General features: G+C 37.3%; 1 protein-coding gene across 1 annotated transcript; it reads left to right on the top strand.

The window, feature by feature from the left end:
* Positions 1-946: 946 nt before the first annotated feature.
* LOC309975610 (leucine-rich repeat-containing protein 37B-like) lies at positions 947-26,673 on the top strand (the record flags this gene model as incomplete). Its single annotated transcript, XM_082860787.1, has 9 exons — positions 947-951; positions 1,476-1,547; positions 8,433-8,504; positions 11,750-11,821; positions 12,447-12,527; positions 17,862-17,933; positions 18,480-18,554; positions 26,366-26,484; positions 26,654-26,673. The coding sequence occupies 9 exons, from the start codon at positions 947-949 to the stop codon at positions 26,671-26,673; spliced, it is 588 nt and encodes a 195-aa protein (XP_082716913.1).
* Positions 26,674-26,733: the final 60 nt, after the last annotated feature.

Below are 26,733 nucleotides of genomic sequence, written 5' to 3'. Positions count from 1 at the left end.
AGGAGGTAAGTGTCGCCTTTGCAAGGGGAAGGATGGCTTGCGCCCTGGGGACTCTGGGAAAAGGCCCACTCTGGTGGCGCGGATTGGATCTCCGCACGAGCCTAATAAAGGTGGCGTAACTGCAGGTGTCGTAAATAACGGGTGGGCCGTTAGGCGGGGGAGGGACGCGCGGTTGTTAACGGTGAGCCCTCGCGTTGCGGCGCTGGCATAACGGTTCGGTTCGGCTCTGAAGGAGGTTGTGGCTCCGGCTCCTCCCTGGCCTGGGCCGCTGCGTCTTGAGCCGCCGCATGTCATGTCGTGGCTGCGCCTCTGTGTCACGGCTGCGCCCCACGGCTCCTCCTCACATGGCAACGACTGTGGCTTCTAATCTAGGCAGTTCAGCCTCCGGAGTGGGCCCTGGGCCCCGTCCAGGTGACCCCCAACCCCCCGCGGCTGACAGAGGCTTGGGCAGAATGATGATGGTATAACAGGTGGAAATACAGCAGTTGGGAAGCAGAGTCAGTTTGAGGGAGATGAGTTCAGTCTTAGGCATCTTTTATTGGTGAGCATAAAGCAACCAGAAGGCTCTGTTTGAGTGGAAATGTCCCTCAGGCAGATGGGCAGACAGGTATCCGTTTTGACTTCTTTCTGACTCCCGTGAAAAATGTGCATATAAACTGAATACTTCCATTGTTGCTGAGGGAAGAGGACAAGGGTAAAGCTAAAGATTCAGTCATCCACTGAGTTAGTGGTTCAAACTGAACCTCAGGCATTTAACAGCTTCTTTTAAACATGTCTAATTCATGGATACATTCTCACTGTTTAAAAAAAGAAATGTCACAGAAGTATATAGGATAAAATGTGAAAATTGCACCCCACCTTCCCTACCACCAATAAGGTAACTCCTGTTACTGTTTTGATGTGTGTCCTTCCTTCCGATCTCTTTCCTTTGCATTTTGTTCCCCTAATGAGGTAATAACTTTACTCCTTGTTCAGTGACTTGTGCTTTTCCCTAGGCAATATGTTTAAGAGATATTTTCGTAATAGTCCCTCTAATTTCTAATTGCCTTCCTGTATCCTTCTAACACCTGGAGAGGTTCTGAGGGCACTGAGCCAAAGCTTTGGTGTTGCCTGCCATAGGATTTCTTAATATTTATTTGCTGATATTGATAAATGTTTGCCATTTTTCTCATTGATTTGTAGGAGTCATTTTAGACACATAAGTGATTTTGGAAAAAAAGTAATTGGCATTATGTATCCAAGAATTTGGACAGATAGGAAGTTCAGGTTCTGAGGAGATGCCTCATTGTTTGTGCCAGTGGCCTCACAGTATGTTTTTATTAATTGTGCACACTGGGAAGCTGGGAAGCTGTGGGAATTAAAAAGCTGGTCTTTTCTGCATTTGAATATTCCCTACATGGTGGCCATGATTCTTTTCCTTATTCTCTACATTCTTTTCCTACCTATTCAAGTATATGAACTGTGTTTCTTCACAGAAATTTCCAAGGAAACTCTATTTCTTACCTTGATGAAAGTATATGGAAGGCATACCGCTGGGCTGAGAAGCTGTGAGTATACTCTCCCCAAATATGAATACAAAAAGCTAACTGCATTGTAAGATCCTTCTTGGTCCAGAATTTTGAGGTCAATACCTGTGAGCAAAGGTACTTCCCCTTCCATATCCCAAAGCAACCTAATGATTGAAATTCTATGTTTATTTAAAAAATTAAATTTGGCAGGACCTCTTGAAAATCAGTAAGAGACAACTTAAACTTATTTTCCATTATACAAGTAATACATGATTATATTCTCAATATATAACAATGAAATAACAGGGATAGTGAAAACCCTTCTTGTGCCCTAGTCCCACACCCACTACTTTGAGTTTAGTATTAATCCTTCCAGACTCTTTTCCATACATTTGAGTACATACATATTTACAGATAGCAAAATAGGTTTGTGTGTTTTTCTTATCTTTTTTTACATAAGTAACATCCTGAAACTTGATTCCTTCATTTCCTGATATGTCTTAGATTTCTTTCCTTCCCAGTACATAGAGGGTTACCCCATTCCTTTAAACTCCTGCATAGTGTTCCGTAGTATGAATGTATCACAGTCTACTAATGCCCCTATTGAAGTATGTTTAGATTATGACCAGTTTTCTTGTTACTTGCATTGCTGCAATGAATATCCTTGTACGTGCATTTTTGTGAGCCTGGTCGTTTATTTCTATAGAATAGTTATCTAGAAATGGGATTGTTGGGGTGAAGACTATTTAGATATAAAATTTTAATTGCCCTCAAAAAAGTTGTGCCAGCTTATACTCCAGTCATCATGCTGTGATGACATTCATTTCCCCACACCCTTCCACCACTGATATTCTCCCTTTTTTTTTTTTTTTGCTAATCTGATGGGTGAATAAAAGGGGTCCCATCTGAATTTGAATTTTTCTTATTACTTGTAAACTTAAATATCTTTATATGTTTACTGAACATTTATATTTTATCTCTGAATTGTCTGTCCTTTGCCCATTTTTCTGTTACTATATTTTTTATTGATTTGTAGAAAAAGTCAGTTTAGATATATAAGTGATTTTGGAAAAAAACATTCACAGTAAGTTTTCATGACAGTCTGTGGTCATATCCTTAGTTCAATTTGAATAGACAAGTCATATATGACTTCTGGATTAATAATAAAAGACATAACAGTCAATCTAAAAATAGGTATTATGACCACCTTAAAGATATGCCCCCTTAGTCTGATATCTTATTGGTATGGGAAAAAATGCTAGAACCAGGTACTTTTTTAAATTTACATATTTCCTAATTACTATATGTAGTTTATATTTTCTGTGATAGTATCTAACTTGGAGATTTTATTTCCCAATCTTGTAAGAAAAATGAAAGTCATTTGGCACAAGAAATAGATAACTTAATTTCCTCTGGGAGTGGAGGGGGGTGGTAGACTGAGGGACAGAGGTAAGAGAAAAAGTTTGAATTGTGTGCTACATATTTTTGGAATTTTGGGATGTGAATATATATTACATATTTTTTAAAAATAAATTGAAATTAAAAAATTAATTTTTAAAAAGCATGTGTTTGGGAGGCGGTACACTATAACATGAGTCTGGTAAGGTTTGAAGATTTCTAAGTCAGCTTGAGGTTTATACCTTATAAGCAGAGGTTCCTAACTTGAGGTCAGTGGTTCCCCAAAGCAGAATTTCTTAACCTCCCTCCTGCTTCCCCGTGTATAACTCTTTGGCAAGCTGCAGAAGCTTATGTCCTTGGGATAATGTTTTAAAATGTATAGTAAGTCAAAATATATAGAAAAACAAAGGAAACCAACTATATTGAAATAGTTTTCAGAATATTTTTAAAATTAGTGAAATAATAATAAATATGCTTCTCTTAACACATTAAATAAGAAGATATAGTGGTAGGTCTAATAAATGTTATAATTCCAGGGTAGTGATGAGAATAAATGATATTTCGAGGCATCTGCAGCATATACGTGATATGGAGTGACCTGTGATTTCTATTGGGGACCGAATTAACTATACTGCTGATCTACTGTGGTTTGTTGCCTACATTCATAATGGAAGGAAGTGCTGATTTTAGTTAGAGATTTGTGAAAACTGAGGTATAATTTTATTTCCCATCCAAGTTTGGCACTCTGGATTCAGTCCTCTCTATTCACAGACCTCTGCCCTAAAAGGAAGATCCACTAGTCGAAATTGCGTGCACACTTTTGCGTGTGTTCAAGAAAGTGCAGATTTTTAGGGAAAAGAACCATTGCTTTTATGAAATTCTCAAAGGATTCTTGTCTCAAAAGATTGAGTCACAAATGTAGGGGAGAAAAAAGACATTTCTTTTCCTATACTTGTCCTCCTGAGTGACAATAAATGGATAATTTATTTTAAATAAAAGTATCTGATAGTTGATAATTTGTCACTTTCTGAATTCACTCAATAAATATTTTCGAGTATGTACTATATGCCACGAACTGTTTTACATGCTAGGGTTTCAGGCCCAAGAATGAAACAGCCCAAGTATCCCAGTTCTCAGGGGGTTTACAAATAAATAGAAATAAGTATATAAGTGTAATAAATAGATAGATATAATTTCAAGCATTGCTAAGTACTTTGGAGAGAAAGAAAGCAGGGGAAGGAGAGTAAATCAGTTCCAGAAAGGCCTATTGTTTGCATTATATATATAGTTAAATCAATCAAACCAATCAACCCTGAGCCCTCTCAATTTCCTAGAAGTTTCAGAGGTGGAGAGAAGGGTAATTGTCAGTATTACAGAATCAAGAATGAATGTGAAGTTCAGAAGATTGCCTTAGACCTGAATCCTGGTCTGTCTTAAATGTTACTTCATGCCTAGTTTTGATATTTTCATGGTGTGAGAAAGTTTTAGATCTGGCTTTAACTCTGATTCCCCATAGTTTTAAAATTTCTTCTGCAGTCAAAATGAATATTTGAAGTTCTACAGATTAATATATTTTATTTCAGTTATTGCTTATTGGAAGCTCCTTTTTGGGTAATTTTCTGGTGACTGACTCATTCTCAGTCTAAACATTACTTCTAGGCTGAATTTAGCGTTGTTATTTTTAAAATTTCTACTCTCCTGTCATGCAAACAACTTCACAGAAAGAAGCCCCATTAATTTGAAATACACACTGTTTGGTTACCCGCTGTTCGACCATGATATTCAAACTCTAACCAGTCTGAGATGGGCATCAGCCAATCAGAGAAGACAGTGTCACAAAGAGTTGAGGATCGGCCCCATCTCTTTGCTGTACTTACTGAATCCTTGTCAACTTTCAAAGTTATAATTAGTATATATGAGTTCCACTTTTGTGTAGCTTTTTTTCATATACCATCATTTCCTGTGACATTTGTATATCATTTATTATATATATATGTATATCATTTATGATATACACAATATATATAACAAAACATACAGTTTTGTTACGTGATATGGGGAGGCAGAGTTTTTTCCTACCTTTGATGGTATGAAAAGTGTTACCGTACATGTCGTTGGACATATTGATTTGGTTTTCCTCTTTTTGGATCATTTCCATGGAAATATGAAACCACTACTTAGAGGTGAGAAAACAATCAATCTTAGCACCATCTGTTGACCATTCCCCCTAACATGTATTCTGACAATCACTGCGATTCCTCCTAAAATGGTGAATTTCAAATTGAGGTCAGGGTCTTTGAATCATGCTCAGGGCTCCAAGAGTTCTTTGTGGGAATTGAAATCTTTTGTGTTTTTGTTTTAGTGATCTTTTAAAAATGTGTGTGACTATAGTCTGTATAATATGAACCACCTTAATAACTGAGTTGCAGAGTTTCCAGGTAGTAATATTTTAATTCTCATAAGCTATGAGTAAAGAATTAACTTATGAGCTGGAATTAAGCTATGAGATGGAATTAATATAAATATGTGACCAAGAGACACTGTGAGTGAAAAGCAGAACGTTTTAAATGCAGAATTCAGTGGAAATAGTTTCACAAGGCAACATAGCCTGTGCTCAGATCCCCAAGGCTCCTGAAGGATGTACCACTGTTAATATTACCTGCAAGGAAGGGGATTCTTCCAGGCAAGAGAAACCTACCTTTGACATCTTACAGAGTTTCTTCTATACTGGCTCTCTCTACCACTCCTTCACTCCACTCTTGGGATACAGGCTATGTGCCTTCCTGCTTATCAGATATAAGAAACTGGTGCAAAACACCACCCCCTCCTCCCCGCAGCATGTTCCTAGTCTTTAGTGTGAGACCAGCGGAAGCAAAGGGCTTAACATTCCTCGGGCAGACCCAGGGGTCAGGCCTGACAGTGAATCGTTCCTGCTCCCTTCATTCTGCATTCTGGAGCAGTCATTGGCCGGATCTCTCAGTTTCCTGATTTATTCTTTAACTTTCATTTCTGCTGCTCATATACTGAGTTTTTTTTTTTATTATTGCTAACACTTTTCATTCGTATATATACATATTTTTTTTTTTGCGGTACGCGGGCCTCTCGCTGCTGTGGCCTCTCCCGTTGCAGAGCACAGGCTCCGGACGCGCAGGCTCAGCGGCCATGGCTCATGGGCCCAGTCGCTCTGCGGCATGTGGGATCTTCCCGGACCGGGGCACGAACCCGTGTCCCCTGCATCGGCAGGCGGACTCTCAACCACTGCGCCACCAGGGAAGCCCATTCGTATATTCTTGAGTTGATTAATGGATGCACTATCTGCTTACATCTGTCTGAGGGTAATAATTGTGCTGTCCTATGGTCCTCTTGTGCTTTGTTAACTCTGATTCATTGGCTATAAGCTCTTTTGTTTGTTTTTGTTTTCTGTCCTTAATGGAGTTGGCTTTGTCACATTGTTTGGTCATTCCTGAGTGTAATTCATCTTTGTAGTTGAGATTCTACTGCGTTTGTTTCCCAGCTTTAGGGGAGAAGTGAAATGAGCTGTTGGGGCTTATTACTCCCAATGGGTTCCCCTGAGAATAAGACAGAGGTGGAAGGTGCCTTCTGGTGGCTAGTCAGGGAGTGCATACCTTTCTTCCAGGGTTCTGGGACCTTGCCCCCTTGCTAACACCAATTGCTCTTGCCTAGAGGAAGACACTTTTGCTGCCTGGATCAAGGAGGGAAGATGTGGGGTTGATGTGTGCTGTAGGCTGCTCCTACCACACTATTCCAACGGATCACCCTGTAGGTAGCTCCGGGACGTTTCTGGTAGGGGAGCATTTGTGGAGCTGCTCCCACACATTGAGCTAAGGTTGTGAATTTTAAGTTATATCTTTTCTATCATTCTTAGGGATTTTGTTGGAAGTTGAAGGGGTGGAGACTTGACATGTTTCAATCTGCCAACTTGAAATAGCACAACTTCTTAGGAAACAATTTTGTATCCCTATTACATCCGAGAGAAACTCAGTCAAATATGTATCAGGATACAAATACAAGAATGTTCAAAGCAGTATTGCTCTTAATAAATAAAAACTAGAAAAATCTCAGTCTACACCAACAGTTGAATGAATAATGTCTGGTATAATCATACTTAGAAGTCATATACTTCATCAGAAACATAATGCAAGCCACACAAGTAATCTTAAATTTTCTGGTAGCCACTTAAAAATAAAAGTAAAATGAAACAGATGAAATAAATGTTAATATCTTTTCCTTAACCCTTATATCCAAAATACTATGATTTTAACATGTAATCATTATATGCATTATTAATAAGATATTCTACGTTTTTTTCATACTATTTTAAAATATCCAGAGTATTATCATATCTACATGTAATCAATATAAAAATTAATGAGAGAATCTACATTTTTTTCCCATACTAACTCTTTGAAATCACAATTTGGTTGCTAAATTTTATTACAAATACTTGATCGGTATTTAGATTTCATAAAATTTACACTCGAAAAAGTAGTATCACATATGCAAATTGTTGCTAACATAAACATTTTCCAATAATTACATTGAGTATCAGTTTTTTTAATTTTGAAATAATTGAAAGTAATTAAATTAAAAATTCAACTCCTTAGTCACATTAGCCACTTTCAAATACTCAGAAGCCTCATGTAGTTGGACATGCAACACTACATACTACAGGCAAAAATAAAATAATTTTACAAAATAATGTTGAATGAAAGAAGCAATGTGGAAAATAATACATATAGTATGATTCCACTTATATAAAGTTCAAGAACAAGCAAGACGAAACTGTGTTGTTTATGGCTGATAGAGAAAAGGCAAAACTACATTTAAAAAGCAAGGAAATTATTCTTAAAGTCAGGATAGTGGTTCCCTCCAGGAAGTCAGAGAGAGGGTTGTGATTGGAAAAGGGCACACGGGGGCTTCTGGGATGCTGGCAGGATTCTTTCTTGACATGAATCATGTTACGTGGGGATCTGTTTTGTAATTATTAAACAGTTGAACAGTTGTTCAATTGAATTATTAACAGTTAGGTATATTTTATGCACATTTTAGTTTTCCAAACAATTTTAATGGGGGAAAAAATCAGATGGCTTCATTTGCCCTGATACAGTTCTGGGTGGGGCTTCCCAATAAGGTTTGGGGCAAGAGAGGAGGGAAGGGCAGCTCTGCAACGTTGCTGCCACCCAGAGCTGGGTTCTAACAGAGACTTCGTGATCTAGACAGTAGGCATTAACTATATGATTCGGTGGGAAGAGTGGGTGGGGTGTCTGTGTGTGTGTGTGCGTGTGCGCACATGCGTGATGGAGAGAGATGGACACAAAAGAGGACGTGTAAAGAAGGTGTAAATGAAAACAGAGCAGAAATCACCATCCCTAAATTAAATAAGAATTAGGTTGTTTAGGAGGCACCATTACCCAGCTTTCCTCCACATATAGGACTTAGTCCTATGTAGTATATAGTTGTAGTTATTTTGCATTTTGATCCAGAAATAACCTTTTCATTTTTCAGAAATCTCAGTGAAAATGATTTGACTGAATTACATAAGGACTCATTTGAAGGTTTGCTATCCCTCCGATATTTGTAAGTTAATCATATTTATTTATGAGTTCTTATCTATAAAGTAGATTATCTATAAAGTAAGTAAGGGGTTCAAGTTAGATAATCTCTTCAATTTCTTCTAGCAATAAACTTCTACAGCTCTGTAAGTCTGTGTAGGGCCCCAGCCCATCACTAGTACTAAATATCTCCTATTCATTTTTAATTTTTAAATATATAGACAAGGTATAGATAGAAAAATACCCTTTAGTTGTAGAGGAAAAGTGGTAATGAGGTCTGAGCAATTATAGACTCCCATATGAACCTTGTTATATAAGTGTTCATATACTCTCCATCTGTATTTACATTTTGTTTATGACCTATGGATCAAATCTGGCCCACAGTCCGTTTTTATACAGCCCATAAGTTAAAAGTGATTTTTAACGGGCTGTAAATGAGAAGAAAAGAAACGAAGAAAAATAAGTGACACACACTGTATGTGGCCTGCAAAGCCTAAAATATTGACTTATCTGGCCTTTACAGAAAAGGTTGAAAATGTTGGTTGAGTGAAATGAGAGGAATTAATGTTAACCTCAAATTGTCACCTACAGGACAAAAAAGTATAGAACACTTACATTAATATGAATGCCATTAACTCATAACTTTGATAATTTAATCTAAATTAAATTCACATTTAAATATTAAATATTTAAGCAGATGAATTATGTAAACAGTATTGTCAAGGGACTTCCCTGGTGGTCTAGTGGTTAAGACTTTGCCTTCCAATGCAGGGTGTGTGGGTTCGATCCCTGGTCTGGGAGCTAAGATCCCACATGCCTCATGGATAAAAAACCAAAACATAAAAAAAAAGAAGCAGTATTGTAACAAATTCAATAAAGACTTTAAAAACGGTGCACATAAAAAAAAAGTCTTAAAAAAAATCAGTATTGTCAAGAACACATTAAGTTTCCAAAAGAACAAACTGTTGTTAAGGATTTCAATGCAGGAATTATGATACCAATATTAAGAATGTTTAAGATGATGGTTAAGTGGTATATTTAGAAATGTTTACACTAAATCAGCATATCAGAAATGCCCCTAACAAAAATCTCTACAGCCTTTTTTTTTCTGGTTATTTTGTTTGTTTTGGTTTTTGGGCCACGCCACAGGACTTGTGGGATCTTAGTTCCCTGACCAGGGATTGAACCCAGGTCCCCAGCAGTCGTAGCGCCGAGTCCTAACCCCTGGACAGCCAGGGAATTCCCTCTCCAGCTTCTTTATCAAAGAGGAACTGCTTGCCTAGTATTTCTTTTTATTTAGGGATAAGGAGATAACAGTGTTTTTCGCTATAAAAGCTCAGTTTATGTCCTTTGTCCATGGCGTCCAAAGCTGTGTATGTCATTAATCCTTATTAAGCCAATTAATGATACTCTTTAGCAAATAGGTTCTTCTTGCAAACATAAAAGGCTTAAGGGAAGTGGGTATAAAAAGACTCACATGACCCTAAAAATAGTTGTTTTAATTATCAAACCTTCCAAGCCTTAATGGGCCAACACCTTTATATTAGTCCCTTCCATGCCTTCTGGGCTCCAAACCTTACCAACACGGTTTGGAGAAAAACCAATAAGATAAGTGCTCAGTGAACTAGGCCCTTCATTACTTCTACTATGAAATACTTTATAGTCTGATTATTTCATGTTAGCATAAGTATTCTGATTCTTAAAAAAAATGCCAATCAATAAAAAAGCGAAAAAAGAGTATGCTAACAAGCACTATGCCTGGTGTTGTAAACACGCCGACGGGTAAGACAGGTTTCCTTTTAGCAGCTCATGATCTCACAGGGAAAATAAACATATAACTCAAACCATACTGACAAAGTGCTGTGGAGGCACCATGAAGTAATAAAATCACATTTCTTTTAAAACAGTCATTTCCTCCTTCTATCCACTCCCCAGCTATTTGTTGATTTTATAAATATTTGACTTTGCTTTATGTCCACACGTAGGCTTTAAACATGATAGATGATGCACATAAGCAGTATCTAGTCCATACTTTGAAGGAGTTTATGCTCAGAGGAAATGGGTTGCAAAAATAGCTATATTTAAAGAAAGAAATGAATATGGGCAATGAGAGCTATAAGTTGGTATTGGAGCACAAAAGAGGGAAAAAAGACTTCAAATTGGATCAGGGAAGATGTTACCAGAGCAATGCTGTTTAAATGGGACCTCGAAGGGCCATTGGGTATCAATGGCAGACATCCTGGGAAGAATAAGCTTGCAAAAGGCAAGTGGGAGAAAGGCAAAACACAGGGAAAATACTCTGAGTACCTGTAGAGTACAAGTGGGAAGAGTAGGAGATGAGAGCCAGATCATCTAGGGCTTTGGAGGCCAAGCCAAGGATAACACGCCAAGCTACCATGTTACCACAGCAGGGCTTTAGGACAAGCTTTAGTCTGCAACGGAACCAACCACTGGGAGGGCTTGTGAAAACACAAGCTCCACCCCCATAGTTACTGATTCCAGAGGTCCCCAGTAGGGCTGAGTATTTGTATCTTCAATAAGTTCACAAGTGATGCTGGTATTTCAGAAGCACTTCCGGAGATTTAATCTGGTGACTGCGTGGAGCATGGCTTAGAAAGGCAGAGGGTAGAGATGGAAGCACCAGTCAGAAGACAGTTATAGCCATCCAGGTGAAACGAGAGACTAACCTGGGATCAATGGAAATAAGACAGTCAGCTATAGTCAAGAGTAGGTATTTTCGAATAAAAGTCAATATGATAGAAAGTGTAATACTGAATTAAAGTTACATATTAATGAGAGGAGTAACTTCCTTTCAAGTTGTGTGAAAGGGTCTTTTATTTCTTCTGGTAATGAATTGGCCTAGAAAAACAGAACTATACTGGGAAGTGTGTAAATATAAGAATATTCCTTTGAATATTAGAAATTATAATGATATATAGAGATAAAAACTTTGAGCTCATAATCTAGAATTTGGTAAGACCACAAAAGGTGGAATCTAATCAATGCTTCTGCTCTCAGGAAAGATTACCTCCAAAATCTATCAAGATCTATAGTTGTATATTTAATTTATGAAGATCCTGAAGGTGAGACTCTTAAGAGAGGTGAAGGCAGGGTTAGGGGCTCTGGAAGGTTCAAGTAATAATTCCTAAGGTTTGGAGTTTAGACCAAAGCTTCTTATTTATTATTATCATGCTAACCTCTACTAGTTATTCCTACTAATTAGATATCTAAAAGCTAATTGAGGCACTATTTTCCTTTTCCTTTTCCTAGAGATTTATCCTGCAATAAAATACAGTCTATCGAAAGACGTACATTTGAACCACTACCTTTTTTGCAGTTTATGTAAGTTACAAATATAATTTCATTATATTTGGAATTTTTATAAAGCTTAATTTTTTATAAAATTAATTTGTTACTCATTTTGAAATATGATTAAAATTACTACTAAAATTTAGCAAATCCTTTTAGTCTCTGGCAAAGATTAGTGTGAGAATTATTACACAGATCAGAGTGAATCATTGTAGAGCAGTGGTTCTCAACCAGGGTGATTTTGCACGCAGGTGACATTTGATAGTGTCTGGAGACATTTTTGCTTGTCAGAACTGTATATGCTCCTGGCATCTAGTGGACAGAGGCCACAGATGCTACTAAACACCCAACAGTACAGGAGAGCCTCCCACAGCAAAGAATTATCCAGCCCAAAATGTCAATAGTGCTGCCTTTCTAGAGAAATAAAGATCACTTAACACAAGTATTTAATGAGCATTTACTGTTTTGTATTTAATGCACCATATAAAATCATGGAAGTATAAATCATAATATCTTCCCCAGTGAGATTTCTTTAGTGTATGGAGGGAGTTAGTGATGTTATGTTTCATCATATATAAATTAGAATTATTGCCAAACGATAACTGTTCTGAAAGAATATATATTTTTCTTCTTCTTTTGCTTGTGTCTTGTGTTGTAGAAATCTTGGTTGCAATTTACTCACAGAACTGAGCTTTGGAACGTTTCAGGCCTGGCATGGAATACAGTTTTTACACAAGTCGTAAGTGAAACAGAAAATGAATGCATGTAAAAAACTGTGTGTAAAAACATCATTCAGTTATTGGTTAGCTGGGTGTAAGTAAGCCCAGTATGAATTCTGGAAAGTATGTCTTGAGAGCCATTTATTTCTTTTACAAATGAGGAAACTAAGGTACAAAGAGGCCAAGAGACTTGTTTAACTCATATATATGAAACGCTCTGCTTTCCATAGTTCTGATCTTTGTCACGGCAATAAAAGGCACCAAGCAAAAACGCTCAGATAAACACTGTCATGGAAACCCACTGATGCCTCTCCACTACGCGAGTGGTCCATGAAGTTCCGCTTTTGAATTTAACTTTGATTCCTGCTCATGTGCAAAGTTCCTAACTGCTTAAAATGTATGCAACACAGAGCTGCAAAGAACTAAGTTTAGCACTGAATTCTTCAGGAGCATAAGGTGTGGGTGCTGCCCCAACCATTATTAGCTCTTTTAAATGGCAAAGTTGAAAGAATTCCTGAACACCGACCACAGGGCTCTCCCCAGCCACCCAGAACATTATTTTTCAAAAAGCATATATCTCTGAAGTGAATTATCTGTGGCCAGTAGGAACCTTTGCGGTATGGAAAAAGACGTTTGTGTTCAGCTGTAGTGTGAAAAACATAAAGAAAATACATTGCTGTAGCCTAATTCAATATACTTTCTTTGCTGACTACTCTTCAATAAGAAGTGTGGGTTTTACACCCCTTCAGCTCAAAAATTCTGTGATTTCTCATGACATAAGGAAATGATAGTGGGTACGTTCAGTGGCCCGAAGGCGATTTTAGACTCAAGGTAAAGAGCTCTTCTACACCTGGCTTTGGAAAAGACTCTCTTAACCTGTCTTGTGGTTCAGAAATCCAGTTTCACACAGTTCACACACTTTGGTTAATGAAGGTGTTGAGGCTGTGTCTGGACCTGGATTAGCAATTCCTGCAGATGCCTATCTTTAGCGGCCTCCTTCCTTTCCCTTGTTAGTTTGCTGATGCCTGTCTTGGGGAGAGAGCACCAGGGTCAGTTTTTCTTTTGCCAGCACAAGGGAGAGCAGGCTCATGACATCCCTTCACCAGGAGGTTTTAGTAGCATCAATACAATGTCTTAAACTCACTTAAACTTGCTACATATAGTAAGTCTTTGCTTTGGGCTAAGTCTTTCTAATAGACAAAGCTAATTTGCTTCAGGAAACATTTGCCATGGTGAGATATAAACTTTATTGCATCTCTTTCCAAAGGGAAGCCACCAAGGGAAGATGCCACCCTCGAGTTAAGTCATTTTACTACCTATAATGACATATTACTGGGGTGTTTATAAGTTGCCTGCATTAAATAAGTTTGGAAAAGGGTCCCAGCTGAGGTGGATTTATCATGAATTCAATGAAGCTTAGGTTTCAGGGCTCCTCACTTGCATAGCTCCCTTGCAAGGTCTTGAGAGGGGTCCTGGCGATTTTTGTATTCATAACTTTGCATGTTTTTATTAGATATGATTTCCCAAAGTAGATGAGGTTCAGGCCCCACAAAACCTTGATTCATCACTGGGTTTCAGGTAATTATAAGACAGTGGGTTTCTTGAATGACGCCTCGATGTTATTGACAAGCATAAGGTGAAGTAGTTAGCAGTGTGGTAGTCTATTTTAAATCCGAAATCTACCTCAAAGATGAGCCAAGAGCTTATTAATTAATAAAGTACCACTCTTTGAATGGTGGTAGTAATCATATCTCTTTCAGATAAAATCAGGAATGAAATATATTATGGAAAACCAGCAGTGGTTGATAATCCTAAATGTTAAGTATACTTTTTTTTTCTGACTTGAAAGTGTTTCTCCTTCATTCACCTATGCAGGTGCAGACTGATGGCTTATTTTTAAAAATTCTTTTAGTCACTTCATTGGTTCTAACAATACAAGCTCCATGATTTTAGGAACTGAAGAACTCTACAATGTGGAAAGTCGATGTAACTTAACCAGTCAGAGCACATTCACATGCTGGCTTGTCTGTGGTACATCAGTATTGTACCAAGAACATAAGCCCTAAGAGAGAATAAGGAAAATCAAAGCCTTATCCCTATTGAATTATTTACCCCATTGTTGAGAATATCAGTGAGGGAGGTGAGGCCACACCATGAAGGCAAATTGAGCTGCGGTCACAGAGCCGCCCTAATGCTCCCCCATTCAGCTAGCATTGTTTCCTTTAGATAGCTATGTACACACCAAAGCTTACACACTTCAGGGTGTTGTCATCACTATTTGCTATGTACTAGAATCCTGGCTGTTTCTCAGATTTACAAAGGCATAAACATTAAAACAAAAATAACTTGGGTCTGCCCTTTCGGGTGATTCAGGATGGCTGTTTTATTTGTAATACTTCAAAATTTTGAGATTGTCACACCTAGCAAGTAGTATACTTTTCTTCTCCCAACTGCATCTTATTCTTCCCACCTGTAGTATTTTCTCCCATGCTATATATTTTCTCACTTTCTTGATAGTGTCCTTGGAAGCACAACGTTTTTAATTTTTATGGAGTCCAACTCATCTATTTTTCCTTTGGTTGTTTCTGCTTCTGGTGTCATATCTAACAACTGTTGTCTAATGCAAGGTCATAAAGATTTACTCCTGTGTTTTCTTCTAGGAGTTTTATAGCCTTAGCTCTTACATTTGGATATTTGATCCATTTGGAGTTAATTTTCATATACGGTGTGAAGTGTAGGAGTCCAGCTTCATTATTTTGTGTGTGGATGTACAGCTGTCACTTCTGTTCCATTGATTTACATGTCTGTTCTTATTCCAGTACCACACTGTGATTGCAGTAGCTTTGAACTGAGTTTTGAAACCAGGATGTGTGAGTCCTCCCACTTTGTACTTTACCAACACTGTTTTGGTTTATTCTGTTTCCTTAAATTGCTATATGAAGTTTAGAATTAGCTTGGCAATTTCTGGAAAGAAGTCAGCTGGGATTTTGATAGGAATTGCAATGGAACCATAGGTCGATTTGGGAAGTAGTGAAATTTTAATAAGATTATCTTCCAGTCCATGAATCCAGCATGTCTTTATATTTAGATCTTCTTCAATTTCTTTCAACAGTTTTGTACTTTTCACTGTGAATCTTGCACTTACTTGGTTAAATTTTTCCATAAGTATTTTATTTGTTTTGATGCTGTTACACGTGGAATTGTTTTCTTAATTTCATTTTTGGATTACTCATTGCTGGTGTGTAGAAATAATATTGGTCTTATATCCTACAACCTTGCTGAACTCATTTATTAATGCTAACAGTTATCTTCCTAGATTCCCAGGAATATGTCTTGTGGTCTTCTAGTTTCCCAGGAATACATTGGAACATTTCAAAGTCTCTGTGGACATCTTATTCCTCAGCTTTTCTTTTTAAGCTTTTCGGTTGGGCTGTTTTTTGCCCCCAACTGTTATCCATTGCCTCATGCAGCCGCCATGTTAAAATATTTGCTTGAAAATGTTTTCCAGAAATGCCACCTGAGGAGAGTCTTTTCTCACTAGACAGCTCTGAGTCAGGTCAAAGGCAAGCCTTTCAAGTGAGGTATTCCAGGGACCACCAGACATGTAAAACAATGACAGTTCTTTGGGAATGAGGCTTTGAAGGCCCTCCCAGTCCATGCTGCTCCTTCTGGTACCAGGGATGTGGGCTGTTTTGCAAGGCTACCACTGGCATGGAGAGCAAAGTTCAAGGACAGGTTAAAGCAACACAGATCTCATCGTTCTTACAGAAGTTAATTTGTTTTCCTTGAATAAATTGCTCCCCAATTTGCTTCAAGCCTGTTGGTTAAATTTCCAGAGTTCAGAAAAAGTTGATTCTGACCTTTTTTGCCAGTTTTGTTGTTGTTATTATTGTTATTGTTGCTTCTATGGAGGGATGAATTTTCAGATGTCCTTCCTCCATCATTTTTACTGATTTTCCTGCAATATTTTTTAAAAATCTCTAAAGTCTCAATGACCATAGGCTAATTAAATATTTATCATGGGAGATGATTAAGGAAAAAATAAATTCAAAGAGAAATAAATAAATAAAAGAGAAAATATAATTCTTATAGAGGCTTTCCCAGATGGGTAGATAAAGTTTGAAAAGTTATTTCTATATTTAGTGCTCTCAAAATTAAGGTTAAAGTAACAGATGTTTTAACCCCCCCACCCTTTTTTTTTCATTCAGGTTAAACACAGGCTTTAGAGTCAGAACTGAGTTCGAATTCCAGCTCTGCTTCCTGCTAGCTTGATGACTTAGGACAAGTTATAGAACTTCTCTGTGCCTCAATTTCCTCATTTGTACAATGGGGTAATATATCTATCACATAAGGTTACTGTGAGGATTAAATGTTAAATGCTGATCACAGATGCCTGACAACCCAAAAGATATTAGTTTTGATAATTATCTTTCAATATTCTACAAAAATACGCCAATAATTCTTGAGTACAGTTAACCTAAAGTTATATATTCTTTTCTCTCTTCCTGTTTCTTTTGGGGTTTTTTTTCCCCTTATTTGTTTTAAAGAACTAATGAAAAGAAAGAAATAACTAAGAAGAAAATCTATTCCAGCATTTTGGAATAAAATTTTGTTCCCCAAAATTTATTTGTTTATTTTATAGATATATATACAAAATGTTTTTTATTTATTCAGCAAACATTTATTAAATACCTAGTAAATATTAGGCACTATGTCAGGCACAGGTATAATAGTGACAATAAAGTGTGGTCCCTGCTCTCAAGTTGCTGACATTCTAGGAGAGTGACAAGTAAACAGGTGATTACATACACAGTAACAAAGGCTATGATACAAGAATACACATGGGACTATGTGATGGGAGTATGGCTTTCACCAGTTCCTCTTGGATTTATCTCTTCTTTGGCTCCAGAACCAAGGAATTAGCCCTATTTTTGTCTTTAGCTGGGTAGTGTAAATCATGAAATTTTAAAAAATTGGTAGAGATGAAAGACAAACACCTTGAATTATGGAGGACACTAGAAATAGTACTTTTTTACAGAGCAAGGGCTTCCTACCAGCATAGTCACTTCGAGGGTTTTTAACCTGAAGAGTCCTTTGGCATATTTTTTCTTTGCTAGCCACTTTTTTTCTATTTTTTTGTTTGTTTGTTTGTTTCTGTTCTCCACTTTATCATCTAGAGACCTGGGTAGTTCCCAATGAAAGAGTGTTTTACAGATTCTAAGGGTGATTTATACGTAAAGGCAGAAAATGACTTTTTTTTTAACCTTCCAGTTCCATACCAAAAAAAAATGAATATAAGCTTTCATGGAAGTAATTGAAAATGCAGATAATTTTAATTCCATTCCATTTTTCAGAATTCTCAGTCATAATCCTTCGACAACAGTTGAAGATTCTCATCTTTTTAAATTGCCAGCATTAAAATATTTGTAAGTATTGTAACAGTTTCATGGCTCATGAAATAATTTCTGCTCTTTTTTACTTTCGTCAAAGATTGAGTACTTTGGCTAAAAAGTAATAATTTAGATTTTAACTGGGTTATTGAAAGTAAGTGTTATTGGCAAAGAAACGGATTAAGAAAGAATATATTTGGGTAAGACAGCCAGCAGAGAATGAGAACAGTGTTGAAGAACACATATAGATATGGAACATGTAGATGCATGTAGGAATATTATTTATCCCAGAAAGAAAAAAGGAATAAGGGATACATTATTTTTTTTAAAAAAGAGTGATCAAAAGAGGTAGATGCAAATGAAAATGAGAAGTAAGGATAATAAAAAATGATTGTACTGCTCAGCACCAAGGTCATTAATTTGATGATGCAAATTTAAATTTCTTCAGTAAGAGCTGTTTTGGATTATCATCTATGGCAAGTAAGAAGCCAGAATTGAAGTAATCACATGTTAAGTATCTTTTTAAGTTTAGAACTTTTGTCTTTGGGTTTTATATCATGCATGTTTGGGCTTCTCCTTCAGAGACATGGGAACAACACAAGTGTCACTTACAACAATTGAAAGCATCCTCATGATGACCCATGAATTGGAAAAACTGTAAGTTGATTTTCCTTACGTTTATTTTCACTCAATTGTTTTTTTAGGTTTACTATTTTCTGAAGTCAGGTTTATTTATGTATAATTTTCATTTAACAAAATTCACTATTTTTAAATATACAGTGTGATGTGTTTTGACAAACGTATAGTTCTGTAGCCACCACCACATCTGAAGTAAAGAAAACTTCTGCACTCCCAAAAGACCCCTCGTGTCCCTCTGTAGTCAATCCATACTCCTCCCACTACGAGTCCCTGGCAACCACCAATCTGATTTTTATCCGTATAATGTTGCCTTTTCCAGAATACCTTATAAATGAAATCATGTGGTATGTAGCCTTTGTTTTTGGCTTCTTTCACTGAGCCAGTCTCTTTGGAGATTCATCTGTTTTGTTGCCCCTGTCAGTAGTTCATTCCTTTTTATTGCTGAGCAGTATTCTAGTTGACTGGATATACAATTTGTTTACGCATTCATCGTTTGATGAACATTTGAGTTTTTTCTCGTTTTTTGCCATTATGAACAAAGCCCCTGAAAACAGTCACATGAGTGTCTGAACATATGTTTTGTGCGAGCATATGTTTTCATTTCTTTGGGGTAAAATCCCTAAGGGTGGGGTAGCTTCATCATATGCTAAGTGCATATTTAACTTTTTAAGAAACTGCTCAACTGTTTTCTAAAGTGCCTGTGCCAGTTTGCTTCCCCACGGGCAGTCTATGAGAGTTGTGGTTGCTCCACATCTTCACCTGATCCTTATATTTGTTTTTAAGAATACTTTAGCCTTTCTAGTAGGTGTGTAGTTGCACCTCGTGGTTTTTGCCACATTTTGCATTTCTGTAATAGGTGAGTGATGTTGAGTGTCTATTCATGTGCAAATATCTTTTTAAATGAAGTGTCTGTTCAAATCCATTTTTCATTGGATACTGATATTGTGTTTTAAGAGTGCTTTATATAAAAAGCAGTGGAAAAAGTCCTTTCTCTCAGATATGTGTTTAGTAAATATCTTCTCACAGATTGTGACTTTTCTTCATTGTATTAAAGTGTCTCTGAAGACCAGAAGTTTTAAATTTTTGATGAACTCTAATTTAGCAATTTTTCTTTTTTTTCATATTTATTTATTTATTTTGTTGTGTGGGTCTTCGTGGTGGCTCATGGGCTTCTTAGTTGTGGCATGCATGTGGGATCTACTTCCCTGACCAGGGATCTAACCGGGGCCCCCTGCATTGGGACCTCGGAGTCTTAACCACAAGGGAATCCCTTAGCAATTTTTCTTAGATGGTTTGTGCTTTTTTGTGTCTTACCTAAGAAGTCTTTGTCTGAGACCCCATTGTTTAACCCAAAATCACAAAGATTTTCTCCTCTGTTTTCTTCCAGAAGTTGTATAGTTACATTTAGGTCTATGATTCATTTTGAGTTAATTTTCATATATGTTGTGAGAGAAGGTTCAAGTTTCATTTCTTTGCAGTTTCAAAAACTATTTCTGTAGGACCCTATTGTGACAGTTTATTACACAACTCACTGCACCTTAAACTGTGCCATCCCCCCGCCAATATGGGAAGCTAATAGAAACCTTCTGTTATGCCAAGGCTAGTTGAGGGGATTGCATGAGATTAGTATGCGGAAAGTGCCCTGCATTTAGCAGTCTGTTCCAACCGTCTTTGTCAGGTCAGCTGACAAATGACCGTCTTCACCATGCCATCACACATTGGTCACTGCTGTAGCCTCATCTTCCTCAGCTCCCCAAAGCATCTGCCACAATTGCGATCCCTGTCTTGTCAGCTAGATGCCCTCCTCTCTGGATATTAAAAATTATTTCCCTATGTAACTATAATACTGTTAACACACAGTATTTAAGAAATTGAATTCCTACACAATAATATTACCTAATAAATAGTTGCTATTCAAATTTCCTCAATTGTCTCTCTTATATAATATCGTTTCTTTTAACAGCTTTTTGAGGTCTAATTGACATACAGTAATCTTTGTTCACCCACACACATACATACGCACCACGAAGACATCACCAAAATCAAAATGTCCATCACCTCAGAAAGTTTCGTAATGTCTCTTTGTAATTCTTCCTTCCCATCTTTCCTTGCCCTTCCCAGTTGCCATGCAACCATTGATCTGCTTTCTGTCTGCATTTTCTAGAATTTTATGTAAATGGAATCATACAGGGTATACTTTTTTCTAACTGGCTTCTAACTCAGCATGATTAATCTTCATCCATATTGTTCAATATATCAGTAATTCATTTCTGTTTATTGCTGAATAGTATTCCATTATATGGATGTACCACAATTTATCTACTCACCAATGATGGACATTTGAGTTGTTTCAGTCTTTGTCTATTACAGATAAAGTTGCAATATAATAGTTGTACACAGTATAATAGTTGTGTACAAGTCTTTGTGTGGATGTGTACTTCCATTTCTCTTGGGTAAATACCTGCAAGTAGAATGGCTGGATCATTGGTAAGTGTATGTTTAAGTTTTTTAAAAATACCTATTTTCCATAGTGGTTTGATCATTTTCATCTCTACCAGCAGTATATGAGAGTTGCATCTTCTTCACTTTGCGGCCAACACTTGCTATGCTTAGTATTTTTAATTTTAGATAGTTTAATAGGTGTGTAGTTGTATCTCACTGTAGCATCCCTAATGATTAATCATGTCAAACATCTTTTCATATGCTTATTTTCCATCCATATATCTTTGAATCTCTTATCTAAGTATAAGAGATTGCTAAGTATTTTCTCCCATTCTGTGACTCATCTTTTCATTCTCTCAGGAGTGTCTTATGCAGGGCAGAAATTCTTAATTTTGATGGTGTCTAATTTATCAATATTTTTCTTTTATGGATTATGCTTTTGGTGTTGTATCTAAGAAATCTTGCCGAACTCACGGTCATAAAATTTTTCACCTGCTTTCTTCTAGAAGTTTTATAGTTTTATGTTTTACATTTAGATCTTTGAACCAATTTGAGTTCATTTCTGTATATGGTTTGGATGGAACTTCTTTCTGTTTTTTTTTTTGCAGCTGGATATTCAATTGCTCCAGCATCATTTGTTGCAAAGACTATCGTTTCTCCACTTAACTGCCTTTGAACCTGAAAGTCAGTTGTCCACATCTCTCTCCTTCTGAACTTTCTATTCTGTTCCTTTGATCTTTTTCTCTGTCCTTACACTACTATCACAGTGTCTTGAAGGTGTAGCTTCATAAGCCTTGAAATCAGTTACTGTTAATTCTCCAACTCTGTTCTTTTTCAAAGTTGTTTTAGTTATTCTAAATTTTATTTCCATATGAATTTTAGAATTAGCTTGTCAATTTCTATAGAAAAGCCTACTGGGATTTTGATCTATAAATCGATTTGGGGAGAATTGATGTCTCAACAATACTGAATCTTCTGATCCATGAATACTTTATATCTCTCCATTTATTTAGGTCTTCCTTAATTTCTCCCAGCAATATTTTACAGTTTTCAGTGTGTAAGTCTTTTACATCTTTTGTCAGATTTATTCTAAGTATTTTATCTGTTTGATCCTATTATAAGTAGTGTTTTAAAACTTTGATCTCTGATTGTTGAGATAAATTAATCTTTTTGTATGTTGATCTCGTATCCTGCAAACTTGATAAACTCATTTATTAGTTCCAGTAGCATTTTTGTAGATTCTGTCAGGTTTTCTACATAATCATGTTGTCTGTAAATAAAGATAGATTTACTTCTTCCTTTCCATTCTGAATATCTCTTTTCTTTTTGTTGCCCTATTGCACTAGCTAGAACCTTCAGTGCAATGTCAAATAGAAGTAATGAGAACAGACATCCTTGCCTTTGTCCTGATCCTAGAGAGAAAGTACTTTGTCCTTCACCATTAAATATGATGTTAGGTATTTTGTAGAAGTCATTTATCAAGTTGAGGAAGTCTCCTTCCATTCCTAGTCTACTGAGGGCTGTGTTTTTCTTTAATCAGGAATGGATGTTAGATTCTCTCATTCTTTTCCTCCATCTATTGCAATGACTATGTGATTTTTCCCTTTTTTTCTTTTCTTAATTTGTTTGTTTATTTTTGGCCGCATTGGGTCTTCATTGTTGCACACAGGCTTTCTCTAGTTGTGGCGAGCCGGGACTACTCTTCATTGCAGTATGCAGGCTTCTCATTGCGGTGGCTTCTCTTGTTGCAGAGCACGGGCTCTATGGTCACGGGTTTCACTAGTTGCGGCACATGGTCTCAGTAGTTGTGGCTCACGGGCTCTAGAGTGCAGACTCAGTAGTTGTGGCTCACGGGCCTAGTTGCTCCATGGCATGTGGGATCCTCCCAGACCAGGGCTCGAACCTGTGTCCCCTTCATTAGCAGGCAGATTCTCAACCACTCTGCCACCAGGGAAGCACTTAAGTATTTTTTTTAATGTATATTTTTGCTGCGTTGTGTCTTTGCTGCTTTGCCTGGGGTTTCTCCAGTTGTGGCTAGCAGAGGCTACTCTTTGTTGTGGTGCACCGGCTACTCATTGGATGGCTTCTGTTGTTGCAGAGCACAGGCTCTAGGTGCATGGGCTTCAGTAGTTGTGGCACACAGGCTCTAGAGTGCAGGCTCAGTAGTTGTGGCATACGGGCTTAGTTGCTCCACGGCATGTGGGATCTTCCTGGACCAGGGATCGAACCCGTGTCACCTGCATTGACAAGCAGATTTTTAACCAATGAACCACCAGGGAACTCCCAATTCCAGTATTTTTAATCTTTTTTGTAGATCATTATTCCAATCTGGTGTCATTTTCCTTCTACTTAAAAATACTTCTTTTAACATTTCTTATAGGGAAAGTCTATTAGTAATGAATTCTTTCAGCTTTTGTATGTCTGAGATAGTCTTTATTTTGCTTTTGTTTTGACAGATCTGGGTATAGAATTCTAGGTTGATAGAATTCAATTCACTACTTTAAAGATGTTATTCCACTGAGTTCTCGTTTACATTGTTTCCAACAAGAATTCTGCTGTCATTGTTATCTTTGTTCCTCTGTATGTACTGTATAGGTTTTTCCTCTGGCTGCTTTTAAATTTTTCCCTTTATTGCTGGTTTTGAGCAATTTGATTACTTTTTGTGCCTTGGTGTAGTTTTGTCCATGTTTCTTATGCTTAAAGTTCATTGATCTTCTTGACTTTGTGGGTTTACAGTGTTTACCAGTTTGGAAACATTTTGGCAATTATTTCTTCAATGTATTTCTCCTCTCCTTCATGGACTCTAAGTACACATGGAACAGGCCACTTGAAGTTGTTGCACAACTCACTGATGCTCTATTCATTTTTGTTGTTGTTTTGTTTTGTTACTCTTTTTGTTTAATCTTGGATAGTTTCTATTACTATGGTTTAATGTTCACTGACCCTGTCTTCTGCGGTGTCTCTTCTGCCATTAACCTCGTTCAATATCTTTTTCATTTAGACATTGTTTTTAATCTCTAGAAGCTCAGTTTGGGTCTGTTTTGCATTTTCTATGCCTGTACTTAAGATTTTCAGTATTTAGTCTGGGTTTGTTTTTTTTTTTTTTTTTTTTTTTGCGGTACATGGGCCTCTCACTGTTGTGGCCTTTCCCATTGCGGAGCACAGGCTCTGGACGTGCAGGCTCAGTGGCCATGTCGCACGGGCCAAACTGCTCCGCGGCATGTGGGATCTTCCTGGACTGGGGCACGAACCCGTGTCCCGTGCATCGGCAGGCGGACTCTCAACCCCTGCGCCACCAGCGAAGCCCTAGTCCGGGTTTTTTAACATATGAAATAGTTATAATAACTTTTCTTCGTGTATAATAACTTTTTAAATATTCTTTTCTGCCAATTCTAACATCTGCATAGATTATGGGTTAGTTTTGATTGGTTGCCTTTTCTCCTCAGTATGGGTCATATTTTCCTAATTCTTTGCATGTTTGGCAATTTTTCATATGATAACAGATGTTGTGAGTTTAGTTTATTGTGTGCTATATATATTTATATTCCTGTAAAATGCTTGGGCTTTGCTTTTGTGAAATTAATTTACTCAAAACAGTTTTATTCTTTTATGTCTAGCTGTTAAGATTTGTTGGGTAGGAGTCCACGTAGCCTTTAGTCTGGAGCTCATTATTTGCAACTACTGAGACAAGTCCTTTCTGAGTATCATGAGGTTTTCCAGTCTGACTTGTAGGAACAGGTACTATTCCTACAACCCTGTGTGATAACCAGTTATTCTTCTTATTAATCCTTTCTTGTGGTTCTTTTCCTGGCATCAAGTAATTCCTCACACCAATGTACTGACCAATACTGTGTTGAATTCTCAAGAGATCCCTCTGCATATCCCCGGAGTTTGTTGTCTGTGCACTTCTTTTCTCTCTCATACTCTGCTTTGTGAACTCTAGTTACCTTGGTTTTCCCAGACTCTCAGCTCCATTTCCTCAGTCAGGGAGTCCACCAGTCTCAGCCTGGACATCTCTTCCCCATACCATGACCTGGAAACTCTCTCAGAGAAGTAAGTTAGGGCTATTATAGGTATCACTTCATTCATTTTCCATCTCCTGGGGATCACTGAACTGTATTGCCTGAGGTGCAGTTTCTTGAAAACTGTTGTTTCATACGTTCTGCCTGATGCTTTCATTGTTTCAGGTGGGAGGTTAAATTGGTCCTTGTTACTTCATCTTGGCCAGTAGCCAATAACATTCTTTAAGTCTGTTTTATTTCATACAGGGTCCAATTACAGATTAGTCATTGCATGTCATATCTTTGTTTCCTTTAATCTAGAATATTTCCCTACTATTTTTTTTTTTGGTCTTTTATGACATTGGCATTTTTGAAGAGTCTAAGTCAGTTGTCTTGTAAATTGTCCCACAATCTGGATTTGTCTGTGTCCTCATTTGATTCAAAGTAAACATTTTGGGGAAGAATACTATATAGGTGACGTATTCTTCATACTTCATCACTTCAGGTGGCCCAGTGCTAAGTCTGATCCCTTGATTAAGGTGGTATCTTCCATATCTCTCCATTGTGAAGTTATTTTTCCCCTTGGTAATTGATAAATAATATGAGGTCCCATACTTTGGGATCAGTGGAGATCCTACTTTCAAACAACTCTTCACCCAACTGTGCATCAATGATAAGCCTTGTCTGAATCGATTATTACATTGATAGTTGTAAAATGACACTTTCCTGATCTATCATTCCTTTTGCATTTATTAGCTGACATTATTCTATAAAGAAGAGCTCCGCCACTTTTCATTTTGAGTATCATTATGAGCTCATGTGCTTTTTTCTAAATTAACTATGTTATACCTTATAATGATCATGTTATTCTTTGGAATGTTCCATTTGTCCAGATTTGGCCAATGCGATCTCTATTATTGTTTAACCACATGATCTTTTTTATTACCAGAATAATTTCTAATATATTACTACTGACATACAGGAACTGAGAAAGGGACTCCAGAAGGTGAGGTCTTATTCAGACTCTTCTTAGAAGTCTGCCTTCTTCCTGTGTACTCTCAACCCAAAGTGAGGCTTTGGAGTTGGTACGAGATACTTCTGAATCAAATTACAGATCAATGTCACCCAATTCTAATCCCTATTCCCTTTTTTCTAGGCATACCACACCTACTGCCATCCTAATCCTTCTGTTGGGCACCTCTCTCCTCCTCTATATTTATTTACAACAGTCAAGAGCAGCAATTGGCCAACCGGCCCCCATCCTGTTCTCCAGCCCATGAGCCCCAAGAACTCCTTTTTGCACTGGTCTGTGGGGGCCTTGGACTCCCCCTTCTACCTACTCAACTCTTTTATCACAACTTTAATGACAAGTGTTTCCATTTATAGGATCTTACCTAGCCGTATGGGCTGCTGCCTCTGCCAATTTAAAGATAGTATTGAGGTTGCCTGTAAGACAGTCAAGCTGCGTTGTGACAGTGAATGCCTGACAGACGTGACACCTTGTGGTGAGTCTCAATTGCGGGATAATAAATTGTTAATTTAATTTTTTAATGTTTATTTTTAATCAATGATGATAAATTTTAAAATTAGTGGTGTAATTGCATTGTTTTAATTCATTCATTCAGAGTTCCAGCTCCCTAAGATTCTAAGAGCTACCCCCTTGCTAAAAATCAGATTCTTGGTTACATTATTAAGCTAATATAACTGATCTGCATACATAATGGAACAAGATAAAGGAATGGAAGGGGGAAGGG

Source organism: Leucopleurus acutus, assembly GCF_964270905.1.
Source record: "Leucopleurus acutus genome assembly, chromosome: 19".
In the NCBI taxonomy this organism is placed as follows: Eukaryota; Metazoa; Chordata; class Mammalia; order Artiodactyla; family Delphinidae; genus Leucopleurus; species Leucopleurus acutus.
Note: the sequence above shows the minus strand (reverse complement) of the source record. Positions and strands in the feature narration are given on the sequence as shown.